Source organism: Aspergillus sydowii (genome assembly GCF_001890705.1).
Source record: "Aspergillus sydowii CBS 593.65 unplaced genomic scaffold ASPSYscaffold_3, whole genome shotgun sequence".
Taxonomy (NCBI): domain Eukaryota; kingdom Fungi; phylum Ascomycota; class Eurotiomycetes; order Eurotiales; family Aspergillaceae; genus Aspergillus; species Aspergillus sydowii.
Genome location: NW_024467861.1, coordinates 787,575 through 806,875, shown reverse-complemented (window position 1 = coordinate 806,875; position 19,301 = coordinate 787,575). Strand labels below are relative to the sequence as shown.

General features: G+C 49.6%; 8 protein-coding genes across 8 annotated transcripts; 5 read left to right on the top strand and 3 right to left on the bottom strand.

Annotated features, from left to right (window-relative positions):
• Positions 1 to 519: 519 nt before the first annotated feature.
• ASPSYDRAFT_198146 (putative poly(ADP)-ribose polymerase PARP) lies at positions 520 to 2,999 on the top strand (the record flags this gene model as incomplete). The annotated part of the gene is given in 6 exon segments (XM_040843752.1): positions 520 to 664; positions 682 to 795; positions 859 to 1,185; positions 1,243 to 2,076; positions 2,130 to 2,212; positions 2,270 to 2,999. 6 exon segments carry the CDS (start codon positions 520 to 522, stop codon positions 2,843 to 2,845), a joined length of 2,079 nt encoding a protein of 692 aa, XP_040704421.1. The 3' UTR covers positions 2,846 to 2,999.
• A 553-nt stretch (positions 3,000 to 3,552) lies between these two features.
• ASPSYDRAFT_29142 (uncharacterized protein) lies at positions 3,553 to 5,686 on the bottom strand (the record flags this gene model as incomplete). The annotated part of the gene is made up of 2 exons (XM_040844600.1): positions 3,553 to 4,879; positions 4,947 to 5,686. 2 exons carry the CDS (start codon positions 5,684 to 5,686, stop codon positions 3,553 to 3,555), a joined length of 2,067 nt encoding a protein of 688 aa, XP_040704420.1.
• A 912-nt stretch (positions 5,687 to 6,598) lies between these two features.
• ASPSYDRAFT_56146 (bifunctional AAA family ATPase chaperone/translocase BCS1) lies at positions 6,599 to 8,186 on the bottom strand (the record flags this gene model as incomplete). Its single annotated transcript, XM_040849164.1, has 2 exons — positions 6,599 to 7,951; positions 8,028 to 8,186. 2 exons carry the CDS (start codon positions 8,184 to 8,186, stop codon positions 6,599 to 6,601), a joined length of 1,512 nt encoding a protein of 503 aa, XP_040704419.1.
• Positions 8,187 to 8,448: 262 nt separating this feature from the next.
• On the top strand, positions 8,449 to 10,344 carry ASPSYDRAFT_42382 (putative Zn-dependent hydrolase/oxidoreductase family protein). The gene is made up of 4 exons (XM_040846453.1): positions 8,449 to 8,841; positions 8,899 to 8,940; positions 9,000 to 9,635; positions 9,699 to 10,344. Exons 1-4 carry the CDS (start codon positions 8,717 to 8,719, stop codon positions 10,075 to 10,077), a joined length of 1,182 nt encoding a protein of 393 aa, XP_040704418.1. The 5' UTR covers positions 8,449 to 8,716; the 3' UTR covers positions 10,078 to 10,344.
• On the top strand, positions 10,342 to 11,721 carry ASPSYDRAFT_42381 (uncharacterized protein). The gene has a single exon (XM_040846452.1). It carries the CDS (start codon positions 10,679 to 10,681, stop codon positions 11,603 to 11,605), a length of 927 nt encoding a protein of 308 aa, XP_040704417.1. The 5' UTR covers positions 10,342 to 10,678; the 3' UTR covers positions 11,606 to 11,721.
• Positions 11,722 to 12,095: 374 nt separating this feature from the next.
• ASPSYDRAFT_56144 (chaperonin-containing T-complex subunit CCT3) lies at positions 12,096 to 13,996 on the top strand (the record flags this gene model as incomplete). The annotated part of the gene is made up of 6 exons (XM_040849163.1): positions 12,096 to 12,120; positions 12,179 to 12,245; positions 12,300 to 12,508; positions 12,572 to 13,162; positions 13,219 to 13,856; positions 13,910 to 13,996. The coding sequence occupies 6 exons, from the start codon at positions 12,096 to 12,098 to the stop codon at positions 13,994 to 13,996; spliced, it is 1,617 nt and encodes a 538-aa protein (XP_040704416.1).
• Positions 13,997 to 14,120: 124 nt separating this feature from the next.
• On the bottom strand, positions 14,121 to 14,705 carry ASPSYDRAFT_87186 (PRKRIP1 family protein; the record flags this gene model as incomplete). Its single annotated transcript, XM_040851795.1, has 1 exon — positions 14,121 to 14,705. The coding sequence occupies one exon, from the start codon at positions 14,703 to 14,705 to the stop codon at positions 14,121 to 14,123; it is 585 nt and encodes a 194-aa protein (XP_040704415.1).
• An 844-nt stretch (positions 14,706 to 15,549) lies between these two features.
• ASPSYDRAFT_87185 (ubiquitin-conjugating enzyme E2) lies at positions 15,550 to 19,022 on the top strand (the record flags this gene model as incomplete). The annotated part of the gene is made up of 6 exons (XM_040851794.1): positions 15,550 to 15,609; positions 15,692 to 15,751; positions 15,802 to 15,816; positions 15,879 to 15,971; positions 16,020 to 18,582; positions 18,640 to 19,022. 6 exons carry the CDS (start codon positions 15,550 to 15,552, stop codon positions 19,020 to 19,022), a joined length of 3,174 nt encoding a protein of 1,057 aa, XP_040704414.1.
• Between the last annotated feature and the right edge of the window lie 279 nt (positions 19,023 to 19,301).

Here is a 19,301-nt window from a genome sequence, read left to right as displayed (position 1 = left end):
AAGAAATATTAATTAATCTCTGCCGAGCGAGGCAAAATCCTGTGTCAACAGTCCGTCACAGAAACTGCTTTCAAACGTTTCTTTCACTTTGTTGCAGCTATCGAAGCTTTTTTTGGCCAAGGTCTTGGACAAATAATGGAGACGGGGCTCTGGCTTCTGCCCTCTGGTGCCTGGAACCTGGGGTGGTGCCTCTCTGCCTCCGGCTGTGCCTGCTAGGCAGGACCGCGGCAGCCTGGCCGATCAGGCAACGAGTCTGGTACGCCTTCGACAGCTTCACCTCTTAAAGCTCCAACGCTCCCAAATTCACGTAGTATTCACAACCTCTACAGTCCAATTTGATAATTGCTTTCCCTGCTAAGTCTCTTCTGTTTGTTTCTGGGACCGGAACCTCGGCGTTAGCGAGTCAGCCTCAGCTTAGCGGATTCTCGTATCCGTCTAGTCTCTCTCCTCAGCATCATTCTCCTTTTGTTGGCGTTTTCCCAGCCTCAATCATCCTACTGGCGTCAATTGCATAATAAGATGCCTCCAAGGTCGTTTAAGAAACTTGTCATTGCCGTGAGCGGCACTTTTCCTGGCTACAAACAAGGTCGCCCCCCACCTTGCGTCTACTCTGCTTTCCAATTTCGGAGCTATCCTCCATATGCAAATCCTGAGCTGACCCATTGTTTTATCATTTTACAGCCGACTTGAAAGCGACTGTAGAAAGCCATGGTGCTATGTTCAGTTCATCTGTCGGCTCAGATTGTACACACCTTATAACCACCCAGAAGGAGGTCGAAAGGAACGGTACCAAATGTGAGTTGGCGTTGCCGAAGCCTTGGCCATATGTCATTTGCTTACACAACTTGATCACACCAGACCAACAAGCCTGCGGCTTAAAGAAGTGTGAGGTGGTGTCCATTGACTGGTTGCTCGACTCGGACAAGGCAAAGAAACCGGTCTCAGAAAAGCCGTATCGGTTTGGTGCATCCAACAACAACCAGACTGATGGTGTTCCCGTGAAGACAGAGATGGAAAAGAAGCGGAGCGCCAAAGCTGTAGATAATACTGATGCGGACGCGGATGACTCTAACAAGAAACCTAAAATTGCTGCAGGGGATGCACAAACAATTACCGCGGACAAAGCGAACAAGATAAAAGTGGGAGTTGACGAACTTTATTGGCCTAACGAAACTGTGTGGAGAGGTAATTTGCGCTATCTATGTCCATACGCCTATGATGAATGCTAATTCAAAGAAACAGCTCCGAGCGTCTATATTGATGATTCTGGCCTCATCTGGGATGCCACGCTAAACCAGACCGTGTCAGCGGCGAATAACAACAAGTTCTACCGCCTTCAGCTGCTAAGGTCAGAAAATGGTGCCCAGTACCAGGTCTGGACTCGCTGGGGCAGAGTTGGGGAAAGTGGCCAGTCTGCCCACCTGGGTGATGGCACACTGGACAGCGCTAAATTATTCTTCGGGAAAAAATTCAAGGACAAGTCTGGTCTCGCATGGAAAGACAGGCTCAGCACTCCCAAGAACAACAAATATACATTCATCGAGCGCAACTATGAAGAGAGCGAGGGTGAAGACGAACAAGCGGACAGCAAGATTGTAAAAGGCCCGTCAACCGTCCCAGAGAGCAAACTGCCAGCCGCTATCCAGAACCTCATCAGTTTTATTTTCAACCAAGCATACTTCCTCGAGACCATGGCGCAAATGTCTTATGATGCAAAGAAACTGCCACTTGGCAAACTGAGCAAGAGAACTCTGATGATGGGTTTTGAAACCCTGAAAGAATTGGCCGAGCTTGCAGCCACACCGACCTTAGCAAATTCGAGATATCAAATGCAGCTGCGTCCAGCTTTGGAACTACTGAGCAACCGTTACTTCACCACCATTCCTCACGTTTTCGGTCGAAACCGACCACCAGTCTTGGATAACCAGACTTATATCAAGAGAGAAGTCGAGCTTCTGGAGGCTTTGACCGATATGGAGATTACCAATAGCATCTTAAAGGACGCAACCAAAATGGAAGATGTTAACCCGATCGATAGCCAGTACGCAGGCCTTGGGATGCAGGAGATGACTCCACGTGAGATAACCCCTTGTCCCACGCGTGTTATGTTGAAAGCTAATCATTGACAGTCGATCACGCTTCTACTGAATTCCAGGAACTGGAGAAATATCTTTCAGAATCACGAGCATCAACACACGGCTTGAGATACAAGGTTGGTTTTCTTTCAAATGCTGTTCTCGCTCACACAGCCATTCTGATACCTTTCTAGGTGATTGATATCTTCCGAATTGAGCGTCAAGGAGAGTATGATCGGTTCAATTCATCCTCATACGCCAATATGCAAAACAGCAACCGCCGGTTACTTTGGCACGGTTCTCGCAGTACCAATTATGGTGGTATCCTCAGTCAAGGTCTCCGCATTGCGCCTCCTGAAGCCCCTGTCAGTGGATACATGTTTGGGAAGGGCGTCTACTTCGCGGATATGTCCAGTAAATCTGCCAACTACTGCTGTAGCTACAACAGTGGCCAGAAGGCATTACTCCTACTCGGTGATGTTGAGCTGGGCGACCCCATGAACGAGCTTTATAGTTCCGATTACAACGCTGGTGAGAACGCAAAAAAGCAGGGCAAAATCGCAACTCTGGGTAAAGGTCGGACTGTCCCAGCTGGGTGGAAAGATGCCGGCTGCATTCACCCGGACCTCAAAGGCATCCAGGTACCTGATACAAATTCCGGGACGGCAAGTCATGATTCCAACCAGGGGTATCTCATGTACAACGAGTACATTGTGTATGATGTCTCCCAGATCCGACTGAGGTATCTATTCTTTGTCGATATGCGGTAAAATTTCGACATTTCATCTTTCTATCTAGCATGAGTCACGGCGCACAGCGGCACAGCTACTTTAACATTGAGTCTGCTCTTTCCTTCACTTCTGCCTTCAAATCTCTGATTTGAAGCCTGTATTTCTACTTCGTTTTCCAGCCCAAGGCAAAATTCGGATTACAATTTAATGAACGAGTTAAATTACAGTTTTTAATCGTCACCTAGATGAAGGATCCCTCGGCCTTCCAGGCGCCTTTCTGGGCATCCGATCCGTAGGTATACCAAGCAGGACACATCTTGAAACTAAAGATATTACTAACCTCAATAGTTGAATCGTGAATTACGTTTTTTATAATTTTTTTTTTTTTTTTTTTTGGTTTAATTGATCGCCTATCTTTACTGCTTAGCTCTTTTAGTCATTGTTAGACTTGTAGTGGAGCGATGCTTCATTTCAGAGATATATATCAGAGCGCGACGTGCAGTACAAAAATAAGCGATCTACTCCAGAGCAGATCAACAAAATAAGATCACAAAAAAAAAACAAAGGTATATAAACAAATAATTCAAACATACATGAAGCATAAACCGTCTTGTTTCCCGTAACAGACATGGTTATCATTAATTCCATCCCATTAACCAGACGCCTAACCCAGTATGTAATGGTAAATAAACGAAACAAAATCAGGTAGCAGATAGAGCAGAGAAGTGAAACATGAACAAGTATACTCAGCTCGAGGCTTTCTCGCCTGTAACTTGTCTATACACCACACCTAGCACCCAGCTGAGGATCTTGAACGCCACCGTTAACGCCCAGAACATGAGCTTGAATCCCCAACAAAAAAACTTGATTAGGCCTCGGGCGAGGCCTGGTAGCTCTTCTCCCTTTTTCTTTCTTTTATCGTTTTTTGGTCCGATGCCGTACTTTTCTAGATCGATTTCTTCGACGACAGGTGATGTTGGTGACTTGTTAGACTTCGCTTTCGCCCTCTGGCGGCGAGAGTGTTGGATTTCGGAGATTCTTGAACGGAGAAGAGACAACAAATACCATTTTCGATGGGATTTCGTTGACATTTGAGATTGTGTTTGTGACAGGAGGGCGGGCGGAGGGGCGGCGGTATCTTCATTCTCTTCGCGCTCTGCAAGGGTTGCAAAGAGCTTAGGTCTGTTGGTGGATGTGCTTGTATAAGTAGGTTCTGGTGGTGTCGGCATCCGCGTTTGTGGTTTCGAGGCATCGTACAAAGGCATATCAGCTAGCACAGGGTTTGTGGAAACGTCCGAGACTGCTACAGCAAGTATAGCGGCAATTATGGAGTCAATAGCGTATAAGGAAGGGATGGTTTTATTAATCGCGGGTGCTGAAATCGAGAGGGTCATTGTGCGGAGGTCAAGGGAGGCAAGGGCCTCGTCTGATTCTGACTCGGATCCTGATAGCGGGAGAGTGGAAGTACGTGGTGATGCCACAGTAGCGACATCAATTGCATTGTTCGGGAGTGGCGCCGTGACAAGGATTGTCGGTGCTTGGGGCTGTCCTTGGTTTGTTGGGGTTGAAACGCTGATGTGTAGAGCACCACCGCTCTGGTACTGAGGCCGCTCGGGAGAGAGTGGGATTCCTGCTGCACCCACTAGAGAGGGTGGTGTTGCGGGTTGGGGCAGTTGGTTTTGAGACTGCTTGTTCAACGATGGGTGGCGTAGTTCGTAAACCCCTTTCATTGCGTTCCAGGAGAGTTTATATGATTCTAACGCGGCTGCTCTTCTCAGAGCATTCGCCTCCACCTCCGCAGCATCGGGAGGTGACAGCTGATGTTGGCTTGATAGTTCTGTTGCCTGGTCAATTGCGAGCATGGCGGCCAGTCGCGAGAAGAGGTGAGAGACTAGGCCATCGTTTGGAGGCTCACGACGACGCCGGTCCTCAAGCTGGAGCATCATGATGGGTATGTTACTATTAGGAACGGAAGGGTTCCCTCTGGTGATAGACACTTCATTCGTAGAGAAAGTTTGCATAGTATAAAACGGTAAGTTTGGGTCACCGAAGACGAATGTTGCAGAATCAAGGCTATTAATGCCAAAGTCTGTTAGTATAGCCCGGTAGACCGTTAAAGAGAAATGAGTGCAACTCTTACCGCTCCATCCGAAGGTTGAAAGCCTTCGAGAGGCTATCGGTTTTCTGTCCATTTGCGGTCTCCCATAGTGCCCTGAGCTGCTCGGGATCTGAATATTGAATGCCGGCCGGCGAGAGGATGCCGCCCGGGAAGTCATGGACGTCGGCCGGCACGGTATTCGGTCCAAGTGCTCGGTCAATTTCTGGAGCCGGTGTTATATCTAGCCTGAGCCGAGCGGGTCGGTGACGGGGTCGCGAAAAATTCTTCGAGATGTCACTGTTGTATTGTTCTTGGCTGAGTGGCACGTTGGGATTGAATTGCGGAAACATCGATTTTATAGGAACAATCGGAGAGATGCACGACTGTGGAGAGCTCTGAGTAGGCCCAAGTCCTCCGGACTTATCACTATCGTCCTGGCTAGGAGATGAATTTGTCTTTTTTGTGGGAGACCCGCCACCCCCAGGTTGTGGGCTGGAACTATATAGCGATTCGATGGAAGGTGCATGCTCTGGTTTGGGAGTAACAGGCCGCGGTGGTGGAGCAAGTACATTTGCCTTCGGTGGGGGCTTTATGCTATGCGGCTCGACGACTTGAAAGACTACGGCCTTCGCTTCAGTGCCTGTGGTCTTGGGGTCTTCGAGTGGCGTTGAAGATGTCGAGTGGGTGTCAATGGATGATCTTCTGGTGCCCTTTCGGAAGGGGTTTTTGGGGACTCCCTGGGGAGCAGGGGGTGGGAAAAGTTGGAATTGCGCATTGGTCATGGTTGCGTAGTATATCTTGGTTTGTGATCAACCAGATCTGCTCGATGCAATGACAGGATGGGAGTCAACTGGCAGCGGTCTGGGATGGTGTTGCGCAGCAGTCGCGTTGATACATACAAAAATCCTCGTGACTCAACCAACGAAGTAAAATAGCAACAGAGTAGAGCATAGACGACCTACTCTGAAGCAGTATCAATTGAGAAAAATGACGAGGACAGCAACCATTGCTAAATACCATCATCGCCATCTGCGTAACCGCTGACGGTTTCTAACCAGGTGCGCGCCAGCCATATCTTGGCTTCAGAATGGTCACAAATTTATTTCGGTGGGGAACAAGGGTCTGAACGATGAGAGGCTCCTGCAGATGTGAAGAACAGGCATTTGTCCTGCGCGATGTTGCTTAGAGCCCACGCGGGCGCTTAACGCCGACATCTCGATGGTCCGTCGGCGGGCTGTCGGTCTCTATCACAGCGGGGGGCTGGCTTGCAGTGACAGCGCTTAGAAGATGTTAAATTGGAGCTGCTGATTTGCTGATATCCAAGCGCTGAGCAACTGAAGGATCACGTACCCAGGGAACGAGGGGCCTTATGCACATGGCTGCATGTTGTGAAGAACGGACATGGGAGCTCGGGTTGGGTAGCGAACTGTCAATTCTGCAGCTAACAGGACTCCCCTCAATGCCGGAAAGATAGACGCATCAAGTCCCTGTGATTTGATAGTATGGTGGATGAGGAAAATAATGTGTGATGAAAGCCTGCCCGTGGCTGACCCTGCAGGCACGAAACGGCTGCCAAGCTGCAACTCATCAAGGCAAAGCGAGAAATCTTCGGAGAGCAGACTTTCCCTATTGTACACTTTCTAATTCTTCACATCTATCGAATAATATATCGTGGCACATAATATACAGATGATTCAGGTCCTTGAGTCCACGGGGCCTCCATGGAGTCCATAAGTGAGCCCTTCAGCCATTGCAATAGCTCCCGCCATATCCCCTTTATTATACAAAAACAAACCCTGCAAAGCTGCAGCACTTGTCGTCCGCGACGGGTCGGCTTTCTGGCCGTCTTCGTCCTCAACCAGTCCCAGTTCCGCAAGGCGGGAGAGGAAGGCTTGTTGATAGGAACGAGTCGTGTCCAAATCACCGTAGAATCTATCCCAGAAACACATCGCTTGGTAACGAGTGAGCTCGCCCATACGTACTGTCATGTCCACCCGCCCCGGGCGTACAAGGGCCTCGTCAAGACGCTCCACGTGATTTGTAGTTAGGAAGACAATCCGCTCTTCGGCACTTGAGACGCCATCTAAGGCATTCAGTAAGCCAGAGAATGTTACATTGGCGCCGCGATAACCATCCTCGTCGGTCTGGGTACGACGGTTCGAGAAGGCTGCATCCACATCCTCCAGTAGCACAATAGTTCGTTTGGGAACGATGGTCAAAAGCCGATTCAGTCGGTCATCCGTTAGCCCTCGTTCGCTTAAATTCAAAATAGCGATGTCATAATCCAACTCTCCTGCCAGTGCCTGGATAAAGGAGCTTTTGCCAGTACCAGGTGGGCCATAGAGAAGATATCCTCGGCGGTAGGGAACTCCACGGTCATGGTACCACTGTGCGCTTGACAGAAAGTCCTTGACGTCTTCCACAATGCGTTCCTTCACTCCCTCGTCTAAGACCACTGAGTTCAACGGGCGCTTGTGTCGGGGGGGTCCAAGTGGCGTCCACGCTGCAGTATCGGCGCGCAGCACCGTAGTTTTCCCCTGGTGTGCCTCTGCAACATATGCGTGCGCTTCTGTAAAAAGTTCTTCGAATACATGGCGCTGCGAGTATAGGGTAGTTAGGGTGATAGTTTCCCATGGCCTACCGGACATGGAATCCTGAGTTCTTGTCTCGCGCACCCGATTGACGAATATAAATGCGTTATTATAGCGTAGGACGTGTCGACCCGGCCCTGGGACTAATGCGAAAGCTGTGTCGATAGATCCGTTGGAATGCTCAATCTTCTTCGTATTGATGGAATAATGGTGCATTCTGGGGGTGATTTTGCTCAAGAGCGAGTCCACAAAACCAGACCTGCTGGCGCCGGATCGAGAAGCGTTAAGCTGAGTCCCCTGATGCATCGTCATCCAATTCAAGAACCATGGGTATGAATCGTCCTTATGTGTAATTTCGACATCGACAAGCATCCGTCTCCGAATCAAATCCGCGCCACGTCGAAGGCCATGTTGCGCGACTCTTGCGCCGACTCCGAGTCCTGCAAGACCAAAACCCTAGCAAAAAAGACAGTTTTAGATGATGTTCTGTCGTCCAAATCGCGCAGAAACTCGTGCTGCAAGCTTTTCTTACCGCTGTGAAAAAAGGATTGCTGGTGAATTGAGCCAGCAGTCCACCGTCTCCGGTCGGCCGCGTAGCGGCCTGAATCGCCTCATTTCTTTGTTGCGCAAGCGAAGGCCCCGGTGAGGGCAACCCTGGAGAACCTGAACCCGTTTGGTCCATACCAATCATCAAGATTAAATCATTCGCTCAAGTCGATGGGATGAGCCTGGACAGAGCGGCCCAGATCGGACTAGGCCATTCAATCATCCGGGGTCGGCGCTGACACATGCCGACCCTTGCTGCCTTGCACAACTTACTTCATGCATAGCTTGGTCCTGGCAGTCAGCACCACTAGGCAAATGCGTACGTACTTAGTTCAGAATTAGAGCCTAAAAAAAATCATTCGGAGGAATTGACCCGCCGGCTCGACCGTTTGAAGGCTGAAGCATGGCGGAGTCTGAGATGCGACCGGAGGGATTCCTCGGGGTTATCGGCAATAACGGTGGCTTTCATCAGCCAAAGAACGGTTCCATTTTGCGAGATTCTTACATGAAAATGTACCAAGGAACAATATATTGTTCCCTTTCTTCCCGACGGACGGCGATCCTGGCGTAGTATCCGGCATGCAACCCTTTTTGCGACGCTGGTTTTCCTTTCGCTCATACAGCAGAAGTCCCCCCTTCTCTCGGACTTTCACTACTACTACTACAAAGCTCAGGATGGCCTCGTCTACGGCAGCCGCTCTCTACGCCCTGACGTTATCTGCTTCTCCGGGTTCCTCAGCCCCAGATGATGCCCGTAAGAAGGCGCATCATGTCAAAAACGGGTTTGACAATCCTTGGGAGTGAGTATTGACTACATACTGCTTCAGCCCACACCATATACTGATTAGTCAACTTAGCTCGTTTACCTCGCCCTTTGACAAACAGGGGCAGTTTCTGTGGTGAGTCGGCTCAGGGTCTAAGTATCGAGACATACGAAGGGAATCCTCACCAAAGTTAGGCACGTAGTGACTGGCAAGGGCAATCGCCCTGACACCACTCCTCCTACTGTTCCTGTACAGAAACCAGAGTTTCTACCCAGTCGCGAGACGTCTGCTCTGCGAGCGACATGGTTAGGCCATGCTTGCTATTATGTCGAGTTTCCTGGCGGACTGCGAGTACTATTCGATCCAGTTTTCGAGGACCGATGCTCTCCACTATCATGGTTGGGACCAAAGCGTTATACCCAGCCTCCATGTGACATTAAGGATATTCCTGTCATCGACGCTGTCGTGATCTCCCATAATCACTATGATCACTTGTCTCTCCCGACTGTCCAGGATATCTATAAGCGTCACCCGAATTGCCATTTCTTTGTCCCTCTTGGAAACAAGGAATGGTTTGACAAGACCGGAATACCGAATGCAACGGAACTCGACTGGTGGGATGAGCGCAACATCCTCCTTTCTCCATCGCGACCTTCAACCCAGGTAGAGACAACCGATCAAAGCACAACTTCGAAACCAGCCGATATTTCTGCTCGAATCGGCTGTTTACCTTGCCAGCATCTTAGCGCCAGAACACCATTTGACCGATGTAAAACCCTCTGGGCCTCGTGGTACGTGGAGTCTGGCGGCCGCAGGGTATATTTTGCTGGGTAAGCAATCTTAAAACCATACCCCGTCACAGGTGTAACGGCTAACTAAAGTCCTCCACTCAGAGACACTGGTTATCGTTCGGTGCCAACACTTCCAGATGATGTCGACGACCATGCCGCGGAATACAGCTTTCCGTCGTGTCCTGCTTTCAAGCAAGTGGGCGAGTTCCGTGGCCCGTTCGATCTTGGACTAATCCCTATTGGTGCGTATCAGCCACGATGGTTCATGAGTCCTATGCACGCAGACCCTCACGACGCGGTTGAGATCTTTCGGGACACCAAATGCAAGCAAGCTCTGGGCATGCACTGGGGTACCTGGGTGTTAACTGAAGAGGATGTCCTTGAGCCCCCTAAAAAGCTCAAGGAGGCATTGAAGAAAATGGAGATCCCGGAAACTGGGGTGTTCGATATCTGTGACATTGGTGAGAGTCGAGAGTTTTGAGATTTAAGATAGAAGGGTTATATTAGCGTGGTCACTGCTGTTTCATGTATTATATAGTCTACTATTGAGCTGCTTATTGGCTGCCAGGTACATTTGTGTAACAATGTTTGGGAATGCTCCACTAGATACCCTGGTCCATAAATGCTTATATTCACCTGCTGTGTCAGTGAATAAGCAAGTTTCTGATGTTCTTATGTTCCAATTTTACCTGATCATCTCACTGATCTAGATTGCCATGGATACTCACAACATCACATTAAACGTGGCCCATTCACTTCAAGGTACTTGTATACACAAGTCACTCAGATGACTAGCATTAAAGTAAATTATAAATAAAACCAATGATGTCTTATCTCCCTTTATACTCTGCTTCTCTTCCCTCAAATCAAATCCATTATTTTCCACACTAGACTTGCATAGCTAAACCTCCTTTAATGTGTTCTCTCTCCAACAAGCGAATCACAAACCACACATCACAAATATATATCCAACCTTGAGCCCGAAAATTGCGAGAAGGTACGGAGAAAACGAATACCGCCTCGATATGTCCGCGTTCCTTCGGCCGCTTTCATCTAAGGGAACTGACGCGAAAACACGCACAATGCCCAGAAGGCACCAACCAACTGGATACGTCGACCCCATGCCAAACGTCTCTCAGACCCCGTCTTCTAAGGAGGTCGAGACCGAAGCACATACCAAATCCAGAAAGTGTCGTTTCTATCGTCGCGACAAAACCGCAAAGCAAAAGGATGATGACAACGACGACAATTCCATAACCTCCGAAGAGGAAATTCTCTCGGACCTCGACGAAGAGGCTCTCTCACAACTCCCCCTTTATCTTCAAAGCAACATGCGCGCAATTCACGCAGAGCGAGTCCAACAGTGGCAGAAGGAAAACAAATTCGGGAGAAAGCGGTCCCAGCGCGAGCGTCAACACCGCTATCTGCAACGAAAACGCGAGGAGCCAAAGCGGGAACAGGAAGCAGATTCCGAGTCGGATATCGAACCAAGAGAAAATGAGTGCAGCAAATACGTGGAAATGTGGTTCAAGAACCTGATGGCGAAGGTTGCGGCCACAAGGGAACAGGATGCGAGGGTGTTGCAGGGGGCGAATACGGATAGCCTTGGGTCCCTGCAGGACATGACTTGGTGTCCAGTACGGCATACATGGGTTCCTGCTTATTTTGGACAGATATATGGTGAGAAAAGTACACCTACAGATGGTTGTGGGGTGGAGGACAGGTCCCCGAGTAATCGCGCCAGACTGTGTGGCATTGGTAGCCGCGAAGTATCTCCCATGTCTGAGGCGGAGACAGTCGCTGAAAAGGATTACTTTCCACCCCGTCCTAACAACGGGTATATGTGGTGGAGGTGCTCTGGGCCGTACTATGAGCTGGAGGCTGGCGCTCTTCAAAAAGGTGGCCAGGGTGAGAAGCAGTTTGCTAAAAAACTCCCACCATGGCTTTCAAAGGGGTATAATGGGGTTCGCAAAAGGACCCAAAACCTCAAACAAATCTTCAAGAAGTGATTGAGATCACTTAATGCATTGTGGGACGATTGTGAGTTTGGAGTGTTGATCAGCGTTTGGGTTTCTATGCTATGTGGGATTTGGGAAAGCGAGACACATCAGGAAATTTAGTATGGAGTTAAGGTTTCTTCTTTTTAATGAGTAACTCTGCAGCCTTGATATTCATCTTAGTTGAAATAAGACTGAACTTATTGAACTGGACCCTGGAGAATAACTAATTGGTTCCTGAGGCAGCAATATTAAGAACAGGGGGAGTAGGCACTAGTCCATAAGGAGGATAGTGGCGGTGAGCTCCCAGTCCGCAATCCCACTTCGAGCAGCGCTGGAAATTTGATGGTGAAGGCGGGCACAACATCTCCAGACTTTTACCCCCGGAACACGACTTTTTGACAGATTTACTTCCTTGATTTGGATACCATTCATCTGTCGCCCACGGTATCTGTTGTGCTCTTTCACTCTTCCCGTTGTATCCCCAAAAAACACCGCCAAAATGCAGGCCCCGGTGGTGGTGATGAGTACGTTTTCGAGAGAAAGTCGACTCCCCCTACTCTACTAAGAGCTAACGCGAATCAGACACCAACTCTGGTGAGAGACAAGTCGGTCGCAAAGCCCAGTTGTCGAATATTACTGCGGCAAAAACGTATGTGACCATTCCACTTGGACCCCCGCCTCCGTCCTAACGCATATTATTCAGGGTTGCGGATATTATTCGATCATGCCTGGGACCCAAGGCTATGCTGAAGATGCTTCTCGATCCCATGGGGGGAATTGTTCTTACGAACGATGGACACGCTATTCTCAGAGAAATCGAGGTGTCGCACCCCGCCGCTAAGAGCATGATTGAGCTCAGTCGTACACAGGACGAGGAAGTTGGCGACGGAACAACCACGGTTATTATTCTCGGTATTTCTTCATATATATGATCTGGCCGACCTGTCTCATATGAAATGTTGCTGACTGCTGTAGCTGGTGAAATGCTTGCCCAGGCGCTCCCTCAGCTCGAACGTAATATCCACCCCGTCGTCATTATCTCGGCCTTTAAGCGTGCCCTCGCAGACGCACTTGCAATCGTTGAGGAGGTCGCGCTACCCGTGGACATTGATGATGATAAAGCGATGTACACTCTTATTAAATCATCAATTGGGACTAAGTTCGTTTCGAGATGGTCTGATTTAATGTGCGACCTGGCACTGAGAGCCGTCCGCACTGTGTCCTTCGATGCCGGTGGTGGAAAGAGAGAAGTCGACATCAAACGTTATGCCCGTATTGAGAAGATTCCCGGTGGTCAGATCGAGGACAGCGAGGTTATCGATGGTGTGATGGTCAACAAGGACATTACCCACCCGAAGATGCGGAGAAGAATCGAGAACCCCAGAGTCATCCTGCTGGATTGTCCGTTAGAGTACAAGAAGGGAGAATCGCAGACCAACATTGAAATCTCAAAGGAAGACGACTGGAACCGTATTCTGCAAATTGAGGAGGAGCAGGTCAAGCACATGTGTGACGCCGTTCTGGCTTTGAAGCCCGATATTGTGATCACCGAGAAGGGTGTCTCTGGTAAGCGGCACAATGAAATCCTAGTGGTGATATATATCTCTAACATCGGCGTATAGATCTCGCACAGCACTTTTTGATGAAGGCCAACGTCACAGCACTCCGCCGCGTGAGGAAAACGGACAACAACCGTATCGCCAGAGCTACGGGTGCAACGATTGTCAACCGTGTGGACGATATCCAAGAATCCGACGTGGGAACCGGTTGCGGTCTCTTCGAAATCGAGAAGATTGGCGACGAATACTTCACTTTCCTCAGGAAGTGCCAGAACCCCAAGGCTTGCACAGTCCTCCTCCGCGGCCCATCTAAGGACATCATCAACGAGGTTGAGCGTAACCTTCAGGACGCCATGTCCGTTGCGCGTAACGTTATTTTCCACCCGCGTTTGTGTCCTGGTGGCGGTGCCATCGAAATGGCTGTTTCTGTTAAACTAGGCCAGTTGGCCAAGTCCATTGAAGGCGTCCAGCAATGGCCGTACAAGGCTGTGGCGGATGCCATGGAGGTTATTCCCCGAACACTAGCACAGAACGCTGGAGCAAGCCCCATCCGAGTTCTCACCCGCATGAGGGCCAAGCACGTGGAGGGCCACACCACATGGGGTCTTGATGGCGACACGGGTGCTTTGGTTGACATGAAGGAGTACGGCGTTTGGGAGCCGGAAGCCGTCAAGCTTCAGAGCATCAAGACGGCTGTTGAGGTAAGCATCTTTTTTCTCCATATAAGGATTTGACTTTAGCTAACCACGAATAGTCTGCATGCCTGCTGCTTCGCGTCGACGATATCTGCAGTGGTAAGACTGCTCAGCAACCGGGTGCCCCCGCTGGTGGCGATGAATAAACGTTAGGGCTATGGGAATAAAAATGCGTACATAATGCCATGAATCTCCTGATTTGTATGAATATCCTAGACTAAAATTACAATGGGTATCTTCAAATTGTACACTTTCTTGCTCCTTACATCCTCAATCATCATGGATAATAACACCCGGCGTCTCAACAGCCGCCTCGGTCTGCTCATCCTCACCACCTCCCCAGGACCCATTTGTATGGCCTCTTCCCTCTGCCGTAGTGTCCATCGCATCCTCCTCCTTCCCAGCACCCGCATTCTTCTTCTTCCCCGCTTTCGCCTTATTCCTCTTTTCCCTCCTCTTCCGATTCTTCTCCGTCTTCTCCTCGTCCTTCTTTCTCACCTCCTCCTGCTTCTTCTGCCAGTCTTCCTGGTCTTTCTCCCGATCAACCTCATCCTGCATAAGCCGTAGCCGTTCATACTCCCGTCTCCGACTAGCCTTGTAAACGTGGAACTCGCCGGATCCCGCACCAGCCGACGAACCCTGCACGTTGGCGACGATTTCCGGGGGCGCGGGAAGCGATGACGCAGTTTTTTGCGTGGATGACCCGGGTAACTTTATTTCTTTGCTTGGGTCGCGGAAGAGCGAGGCAACGGCGTCGGCTTGTTCGCCGTGGGGGGTTACAGCGCGGCGCTTCGTTGGGCGGTGGCTGCGAGGGTCGGCACTCGTTGGGATTGAGGAGGGGCCGGGTTCAGACATGGTTGGGGTGTTGAGGTGTGAAGGCGTATGTATTAGGTAGTTGCGAAGGACCGGTTCAAAAGCGGCTGCGCCGAGACCAGGCGGATCACCACGGACGCAAGAAAATCTCGAATGGAAACGAGGCGTGCGGCCGAGGAGAGTTTAAAGGGCGGGTAAATATCGCAGTTCCAAGGTACTCCGTGGGTGGGCAGCGGGTGATGGTGAGAACGGTGGCCAAGTGGTGGAAGGAGGAGCGAAAATAAGGTGGTCCTTGCAGTCTCGGCGGATCAGATCGTCAGTGGCCGAAGCTAATCGCCATCAAGCTGTCATCTCCGCCAGGTTCCAACAGTCCTCCATCTCCCTGGACCATGGCCGAATTCAAAAACAACCCGATAGTCTTCAGGATCGAGACTCTGCGTCGATGCGAAATCCGGCCAAGGAGCTAGTTAGCATGTGACAGCCGGCCTGGTCCGTCAATCGCGGGTCTCTTAATGGTGTATCCCTCACGGTGCTCTCTCCCTCTCTTCCTATGACATCCGACTCCCTGCAAATGCAACTTCTGTATTCTTCTGTTCTTTCTTTTACCTTTGTATATACCAGGCATATTCATATCACTTTCGCCAACTGCTACCCGACAGTTGTATGTCCACCTAGGTACAACCAATAGACATTTCCAATCCACTGGCCCTACAGGCTTGGAGCCAGCTTGCATCGTCTTATCTCTTTCAATTAATTAGCACCAACGGCATACATCTGCGCTGAGGGAGTAGTATAAATGACACTTGCTACGGTATACTATCTAGCCCACTCTAAAACCTGGCAACGTATGCTCTGATAGCATATCTGATACCCCACCACCAGCGCAATGGACTTGCAATCCAGTCCGTCCATGGATTCTCAAACCAGAACGGACAGTAATGAGAAGGTGAGCGCATCCTCTTATTTGTTGCTGTCAGCTAGAAGCGCAAACCAAAACTGATCACAAATGCGCTAATGCGGCAATTCAGTTCTACCGTAATGACCTCTGTTGTCTCAAATCCGATCCTTCCTTAATAGGACATGTCGCTGTAAGCTGGCCAGATGTATTATCGTCCGCCAAGCTAACTTTTCCAAACAGGGAACATATTATGATGTATGTTGGCTGCCTGTATAGGCACTCTTGATAACAGATATTGTGGGTTAACTCCATCAAAGATAGTGCAGCCCGGGACCCAGATGAACTTCACAATCTACCGATATACTCAGGTGCCCGAGAAAGATATTACTGCTTTCAGGGACTCGGGTGCCGTAAGTAAATCGTTTCCTTTTCCATTACATGCATTCTAACGTCTCTAGCCACCGAGAGGATATGCTTTTGTTGTTTTCATTCAAAACTCGCATGGCAGCGCTCTTGTCCACGAAAAGGATCTCGAGCTCATTGATCGGCCCCTCGAGCTCGGTGAACGGGTAAAGCGGGATTTGAATGACACGATGCATGGCACAGTGGTCGGCGCAACAACGAAATGTATCCTCGAGCCAGTTGTTTATCAACCAGTCGACCCTATAACAGGAGACTATCTTCAACCGAGGTTTACAGAGAGACCTGTTGGCGACTACGAGGGCATTCCCGTGTCTGAGGCTCCTGAAACTAGTCCTTCCTTACTCTATGGCGTCCCGCAATCGGATCTCCGCAATGCCAACGAGTTCACAGCAGGGGAGTATATCATCTATCACCAGCATCTGGGAATAATCGTTAGAGTCGACCATGGCATCACAGTGCTCCTTCCGGACTCAACAGTCGTAACCCCTCTCGAGCCAATCGCCTTGGAGGCTCCTATGCGCGCCGACCCTGAGGAAGATCGGCTCTCATTAGGCCACCGGGAAACGGGCGTCATAGAAGACGAAAATTACCTCTGGAGTTCAGAGTCAAGTTGTTTTCCCGGTCAATCAGTTTTGACCGAAAGAGCGAATTTCAGCCGGGCAGGTTGTGGCTTCGGAAGTGAAAGGTCGTCATTGGTCCAGGCTTATGTGCTGGCGACACCTGTAGAGGAAGTCCGCGTCGAGTGGCTGTGTCCCAATGTGTTTTCTCCCGGGTCTCAAAACGATACCCTTACTATTGAAAAATTTCGGGCATCAACATTGAAGGCAGACGCCATAAAATGCGATTTCTCGCAATCACCAAATCAGGAATCCATGGTAGGTAGCTGTGCTTCTCTGCTTAGTATTGGGGATAGGGTCCGATTCCATGATGAAAGTGTCGCGGAAAAGTATCCCAATTATCGGCGCATTCCAAACCATCAGACTTTTGGGTACGACATGAACGTGTTCAAGATCGTCTCGACCAAAACAGAGGCCATTGTGCAATGGCAGGATGGGAGCTGTACCACTGAAAATGCCACTGCCTTGCAGGTACGCTACGGCTGGGTGCGCGAACTGTGTCCTGGCGATCTAGTGGCGTTGAAGGACGGCATAAAAACTGTCGACAAGTCTTCTAGTGCAAGCAGTGGCCCTGTGCCACGTTTCTTTCACTCGAAGGGGACAATACATTTACAACAAGTTGGCGTCGTTCAGACAGTTGATAACGGAGAACGGACAGCCTATGTTCGCTGGTATCAAAATTCGGTTGTTGACTTGACGCATGGGGGAAAGGTGCTAAACCCGGGATCGACCATGGGCCAACTAGGCGATGTGATTACACCTGTCTCTATTTATGAGCTTGCGACTTTTCCTGCTTTAAATAAGTCCAAGGGTGATCTGGTCGTTGTTGCCCCCGCATCCGTTGATCAATCTATCATGGTTTCACCTCCTATGGATGGTACAACCACACGCAGCAGCCCTTTTCGAGCGCACAATATTATTTCATATCATTACTGGTCAATGCATCTTCAAAGGATAAAGTCAGCAATGATGGCATCGGATTGGTTTAAAAATACAACCACGATACGGAAACCTCCTCTGCGTCGGCGATATAGCGTTCACAGGGAAGAAACCACGTCTCCCGTTGAATTTTTTGGCCAAATTGTTACAGTTGATACCAGTGGCACCATCACTATTCGGTTCCCGAGTGCTAGCGGCTGTTCTGATATTCAAGTACCCTTTGAGCGAATTATGACAGTGCTTGACTCCTCCCCAGTGTTGTCTGGGGCGGATGAGTATTCAGACGAGGATGATGATATTGATTCTGATAGGATTGGTGGTGGTGATCGGATTGCTGATTATGGGAGCGATGACCCTCTTGAATCTGGCGGCTATATTCATATTCGGGATGAGAGTCTCGGAGTCAAACTCAAGGATCTGGAAGAAAACATTATGGGTTTGGAGGCATCTTTTAATCATTCACCACCGTCTTCCGACAAGGATGCTACCGCTGATAGCCCGCCTATTCTTGCACGTAGAGGCCCCAGCGTGCCATCGGTTTTACGTCCACCAGAGCCAGAATCGTCCCCTCCAGGCTTCGCTGTGTTAGAAGACCTGCCACCCTCGGATCACCGCTTTATAAACAAGAAGAACTCACACACTCGCACGATCAGTGTGAGGTCCATACGAGACGAATTTGAGATGCTAAGATCCTCGTTACCCCCAGGAATCTTTGTACGAACATGGGAGTCACATATGGATCTTTTACGGGTAATCATCATAGGTCCAGAGGGAACGCCGTATGAACATGCTCCATTTGTTTTTGATATGCACCTCCCTCCGGAGTATCCCTTCGAATCACCTATAATGTCTTTTCATTCATGGACATATGGACAGGGTCCTGTTAGCCCCAACTTATATGAAAACGGCTTTATCTGCCTAAGCATTCTTGGAACTTGGCCGGGCCGGAATCCCGCAGAAGACTGGTCACCAGGGAGCTCTACGTTACTGCAGGTACTAGTCTCAATAATGGGACTCGTTCTCGTCAATAATCCATTCTATAGTAAGTTACCCGTTCGTCCTGTATTTTTGTTTGAACTTTGTGCTTAAACTCTCCCAGGCGAAGCCGGCTTTGAAGTCCTCGCCGCGAAGGACGACAGACGCGTCGAATCCTCCAAATATACAGAGAAAGTATTTCTCATGACACGCAAATTCATTTTGCATGCGCTAGAACACCGCGTGCGTGGGCTCGAGGATGTACTTGATTGGCATTACCGTTCCGGTTCGTCTTCGTCCTCTAATCGTCCGCGGCTGTTGCATAAAGTTATTGAAGATGCACTGGCGATGATCGAGCACTATAACTGCACATCGGAAGAGACTGAACGGGGCCCTGAAGCTTCGGCCTTCTGTCACCGACTTAGCTTTGGTGCTGTTATGGTGCTACGGAGACATATTGAAGCTCTTGAGAAAATGGAGCTGGAATCTGCCCATCTGAGTAGGTGAGAGTTTCATGCAGCTATCGATGGCCTGTTTAATTTCTGCAAGCTGGTGAAATTCACTTCGTTCGTTTAGGAGGTGCTTGAAGACAGCCTTATTATTGAGATTTCACTTCGACCATGGCCTTGACAACACTAATGTGTCTTTAAAGCAGCTGTCTTCTTGACAACCCAGAAAACCACAGCCGCCATCCCCTCTACATCACCATCATATTCTTGCATGAAGGTACGCCCTTGAAACCGGCTGATAATATTACCGGGTTATCTGCAGTAAAATGGGCCCGAT